Source organism: Hermetia illucens, chromosome 4, assembly GCF_905115235.1.
Source record: "Hermetia illucens chromosome 4, iHerIll2.2.curated.20191125, whole genome shotgun sequence".
Lineage (NCBI taxonomy): Eukaryota > Metazoa > Arthropoda > Insecta > Diptera > Stratiomyidae > Hermetia > Hermetia illucens.
Genome location: NC_051852.1, coordinates 127,152,550 through 127,158,345, shown reverse-complemented (window position 1 = coordinate 127,158,345; position 5,796 = coordinate 127,152,550). Strand labels below are relative to the sequence as shown.

At 41.4% G+C, this 5,796-nt stretch overlaps 1 protein-coding gene across 1 annotated transcript; it reads left to right on the top strand.

The window, feature by feature from the left end:
* The first annotated feature begins 5,112 nt into the window (after positions 1–5,112).
* On the top strand, positions 5,113–5,535 carry LOC119654076 (lysozyme 2-like). Its single transcript, XM_038059238.1, has one exon. It carries the CDS (start codon positions 5,113–5,115, stop codon positions 5,533–5,535), a length of 423 nt encoding a protein of 140 aa, XP_037915166.1.
* The last annotated feature ends 261 nt before the right edge of the window (positions 5,536–5,796 follow it).

The following is a 5,796-nucleotide window of genomic DNA, read 5'->3' as shown; positions in this document are numbered from 1 at the left end:
ACTTTCACTTTGATGATTCAATAAATCGGTTTGATCGCAACATACGCATTTTATCCTTAATTTCCAGCCAGAACCTAATCAGGCAAATTACTTAATTTGCAATTAGTTCGAGAAGGGAGGAATAATCGTCATTTAAATGTGACCCTTGTAAATCGCAATTTTCACACAAATATCCACAGGAATAAGCTTAGTACGGTTTCGTTGGGTAACTTCATCTTATCCCGCATATTTGGAACCCTCACTCAAAACGCAGAAGCACCTCGAAAGAAATCCAATAGTGATTGGAACGCACCTTTGGCTGTGTTTGTCACCACCTTGCTTTTTGGAATCTGAATTAATTTAAAGAAATATAGTCTTCTATATAGTATAGAAATAGTCTGTCCAAATAAACTACTAACGGTATACAGAAAGTATAATGACCTACATGTAAGACCATCATGGAACCAAATGAAAGACACGATCCACAAAGCGGCCTCTGCAACCCTCGGGGTCGCCAAGCCGGGTAAGCGGTACAGCAACCGAGATACTTGGCTTTGGAATGATGATGTTCAAATGAAGGTCCGTGAAAAGAAACGCTTCTACCACAAATTTCTTGACGATGAAACGCCTGCTAATTGGCAAATTTATTATTTATAGAATGCCAACCGGGAAGGAAAGAAAGCGATCGCTGTCACCCGAGCGAACCATTTCAAAAATCTTTACGATAAACTGGACACTCGGGATGGCGAGGGAGATCTGTATCGACTTGCTAAAAGTCGTAATGGACGCACACAGGATATCGAACACTTCTATTGCGTTAATGACAAGAACGGTACTTTGCTTACCAACCGTCGAGCCGCAACGGATAGATGGCGAGAATACTTCGAACAGATTTCAACTAAAGAATTTGCTCATCCTTCACTTCCATAATCATTGCGGACATTTGGAGCAGTTTCACCTGTCAGCGCAACTGAAGTCGAGGAGGCAATAAAAGGAATGAAATCGGAGAAAGCAACAGAACCTGACGACATCGCATCTGAGCTCTGGAAAGCGAAGAGCTGAGACCCAACACTTTGGCTCAGTGAATTCTTTAATTGGGTTATTCTGGAAGGAAAAACACCATCTGACTTCCAAGAAAGTACCACTCTTCCAATATGGAAAAAGAAAGGTAGTCCAGCAGAATGTTCAAATTACCGTCCGATCCGGTTATTTTCCCATACCTAGAAGATTTTTGAACGCATTCTGGACAACCGTATTCGCGAAATCGTGGAAAAAACCGTGAATCAAGCCGGATTTGTCAAAAACTGCGGATCTACTGACGCAATACACGCTGCGCGATTATTCATGGAGAAACACCGTGAGAAGCATTGCCCTCTTTACATTGCCTTTGTGGATGTAGAGAAAGCGTTTAACCGTGTGCCACTCGAACTCATCTGGTATGCTTTACGACAACACTTAGTATCAGCAGAACTCGTGCGCTGGGTTCAATTGCTCTACCACGATCCGATCCGATCCGAAGTAAAGTTCGAAGTATGGCGGGTGTATCAAAACCGCTTCGTGTCTCTGTTGGTGTTCATCAAGGAAGCGCCCTCTCACCACTCCTCTTTGTTCTTGTTATGGGCACTGTCACACGGGATATCCAACGAGCAACTTGTCCAAAAACGGAATGATCGCCTCATTCAGCACGGTCTCAGATTGAATCTAAACAAAACTGAATTTTTGACGACCGATCCCAATGAAACAGGCACAATCACTGTCAGCGGCAGTGATCTGCCCAGAACTGTGCGATTTAAATACCTCGGGTCAACGCTATCAGCCAATGCGTTATGAAATTGTTTCACGAATGAACGCAACCTGAATGAAGTGGCGATCCTCAACTGGTGTTCTTTGTAATCGACGTATCAACGAACGTCTAAAATCTAAAATTTATCGCAATGTCATCCGTCCTGTCGCCCTCTATGGTTCTGAGTGTTGGCCGACTATAAAAGACAATCAACGGAGTCTTGCGATAATGGAGACGAAGATGTTGCTTTGGACTAGTGGCGTGACACGGCTTGATCACATCCAAAATGAGGATATCCGCGATCGTTATGGGGTTGCACCGATCGTGGAAAAATTGCGAGAAATGCGTTTTCAATGGTATGGTCACGCAATTCGTACTAACGAGAATTCACTTGCCAAGATTGGTCTGAATATCGAAGTCGATGGTAAACGACCATAAGGCAGGCCGAAACAGCGGTGGCTTTATATGCTAGATGGGGATTTAAAAGCCTCGAGATTGCACCCAGATCAGGCATTCGATAGAGTCAAATGGCGAAACCGATCACGACGAGCCGACCGAACGTTGCCTAATTTCAAACTTTGGATGGCAATATCTACCTCTTCTATGGCCGGGTGCAGAGGTGGTGTATAGACGTCTCAAAGAAAATTCCGCCTTAAATGCTAATAAGCTGGAGAGGATTCAAGAGCACTGAGAGGTAGGATGCCCATTTTTTGCTAGTTGAACCAATCCCGTTGATTATGATTGTATCGTTGCCTTCTCTACAGAGCTAGTTTCTGCTTGAAAAATATCTTTGAGTGTAAAATTGATAGACCAGTAGCTTACTCCAAACTACAATTTTATTTTATTATTTATATATATTTGGGGAGCAACTTACTCCCTTCATCAATACAAAGCTACTGGTCTATCAATTTTAGACTTAACTACAAATAGAAGACAATACCTAATATCTTTGAGTGTTCTCACAGCATTACGTGCTCGTCTGGTGTCATAAATGCTCCTCAGAGTCTCGTCGAAATGTTTTATCCTTGACGACTAAGCAATAGGCACTACGTCAAGGATGCGAGGCGTTTATCGTCTTTAATATAGCCCATGGTTGATTTAGTTTAAGTTCTGTCTATCTGATGATGCCTAAGCCATTTTATCAACGTCAGAATATGGGAATCATATTCAGCTCGTGACCACACATATTTCTCCATAATGAAAAATCTTAAACGGGTTGTCAGTTACCAAAGTTGAAGTCCGCGAGCAATATTTCAGCTTCGTATCGGGGTAGCGAATGGCAAAGTTGCTGGAGGTGACAATAAAAACTATCCGTCATTGGTTCATCTTTTTATTCATTTGGGCATGAGCCGGATTTTGAAAAATTTAGTCTTTATTGGAAGCAGACATATACTATACATAATTTCACTTCCAAGGGGCTTCCAGACTTGCGATTGTATGTGGGTTGTATTTTTCCATCTGTTGTAATATTTTTTTATTGCATCAATATCACACGTTCCCGGTTTGAACAGAATAATCCGGGTAACATTTAGAAGATCGTTACTATTGAATCAATTAACGGGGCGTTATATCTGGATGCTGAACGGCTGTTTTTGACGGTAACAATTTGTTGTCCCGTCGACCAATCCCCTGAAAGATCAGGTCAGTGTTCTGCTAACTTCCTTGACAAAAAGCTCAGATCTGAATTTAGTATAGTAAAGTTGTGACAACTAAAGTGATTGTCAACCTAAAGTTCCTTTGTCACTTTCAATGTTCTCTGCAAATTTTATTAAGCATGACCTGTGATCCGTTTTCCTAAAACTTCTTTCTTTATCTTGACTTTTGGATTTTTCTTGTATCTATTGAAGCCTGTTTTGTTGTGGTCCTTTTGCATTCAAAAGCCATAATTCAATGTTGAGTTCAACGGGGTTCCTCACGGAAAGAGAAGTTGTATAATTTTTTTTTCGTCTGTAGGTTCTGACGCTCAAAGCTGCTTTGAACAACTATATGCTAGAACCACTTCTGAATTAGCTAGTTTACTGCATTCTGAGTTGAAAGAATTAATACTTTTTGAAATGGAACTCTCAGCACTTCCACTTCGTATTCCATACTATGGAAATTTGATGGGTAATGGCCGTGCAAGCCCCCTCCCCGGTGTAGGCATGAGACCACGGTCCTCTTGGACACAATCAGACTTTTGCTATTATTAGTATATATGGCGGTACTGTTTTATACTGATTGCATTCATACCACTGGATGAGAGGCCTATGTAACACCTCTACCGAAACTAAGAGGAACGGCAGGGCGGGATGGGGAGCATGCGGAAGGGGTTTGGGAAAGGAAGTTAGGAGTATGTTAACGCTGCGGGTGGGTGGGTTTTGAAAACTGAGATGAGGAGTAGTTGCCGTTGTAGAAGATTACTCTACCGTTGGGGTCGAAAAGGAGGTTCTGGGTCTGCAGAGATAGGAGGATTTGAGGGAACAGATGAGTTTGTAGAAGATTCTCTTCAACGTTCTTAATTGCGTGGCCTGGAAGATAAGGGGATTTGGATGGGATAGGCTTTTCTTGAGGAATTTGAGGACATAACGGGCTAGGATGGGGATGTGGGACAGGAGTCATAGAGGATCTGGTTGGAGATATATTTGGAGCGGTCTTCGTTTTTGTAGATGTTGGAACAGTGGCGCGTCTTCCTTTACGGATAAGGTTGATATGTTGTTTCTTATTTTAGCCGTCATCTTAATACGATGGTCTCGCACGCGCGGTAGACTTCAGATAGTCCCACTGCAGACTAGAGTTTGAGCACCCTCCTCAAGAATGCTGTAATGCAAAAAATGCTAAAGGTTAACATTACGGCAAGAATAATATGGTGTATACGTATCTCTTGATTACAATTCGCAGCGTCCACTGACGGATACATCCTAAATCGCCCTAGATCGATAACATATCTGTTTATTGAACAAATGAAAGCATTGACGTTAGTGATAGAAGCTTCTTGAAATTATATAGTCACTGAAGTGATAATAGATTAATAGGCAAATCCAATATATACATCAAAAGTTGGAATAATTTTAGAATTTCCAAAAATATTCAAATCCGCAAAGTTGATGTCATCTTATCATTCAAAAGAATAAGTTGATTTCGGAAAGAAAAAGCTGAATAACTGTTTATAATAATTTATCTACCGATAAATATAATACAATACTAATTGAGGAGACAACTAAATGCAATGAGATTTTTATCAGAAATACAGTATAATTTTGAATACAATAGATAATAAATCTTTTCATGAATTCGAGAAGGGTATAAAAGAGAGACTCCTGAGACGATTCCTCATCAGTACCGTGGGTCTGCAAAGAACGGAACTATTCAAAATGAAAGCCATCGCAGTTATTGCCCTCCTCGTCCTCGTTTCCTGTGCTCAAGCCAGGATCTACACCCGTTGTGAAATGGCTCGTATCCTCTACCACGACTACGGTGTAACCAACTTGACCACTCTCGCCAACTGGATTTGTTTGATCCAACACGAATCAGGATTTAACGATCAAGCCGTCGGTGCCATCAACTACAATGGAACCCAAGATTTTGGTCTCTTCCAAATCAACAACCAATGGTGGTGTCAAGGAAACGTCTCCTCCTACAATAGCTGTGGAATCGCCTGTACCGCTCTTCTCGGAAACTTGCCAGCCTCCTGGAAGTGTGCCCAACTTGTCTACCAACAACAAGGATTTAAGGCCTGGTACGGATGGCTCAACTATTGCAACGGAACTGCTCCAAGCGTTGCTGACTGCATCTAAACTTTCACTTTGATGATTCAATAAAGTGGTTTGATCAAAACATACGCATTTTATCATTAATCTTCAGCCACGACTTAATCAGACAAATTACTTTATTTGCGTCAGTTCCAATCAGTTCGGGGAAGGGAGGAATAGCCGTCGTTTGAGTATGGCCCTTTTAAATCGTATTTTTCACACAAATATCTACAGGAATAAACTTAGCACGGTTTCCTTGGGTAAGTTCATCTTATCTCGCATATTTAGAGTCCTCATTCAAAACAC

Excerpts from the sequence above, each read along its gene's own strand:
- LOC119654076 (XM_038059238.1), top strand. The coding sequence starts at position 5,113 with ATGAAAGCCATCGCAGTTATTGCCCTCCTCGTCCTCGTTTCCTGTGCT.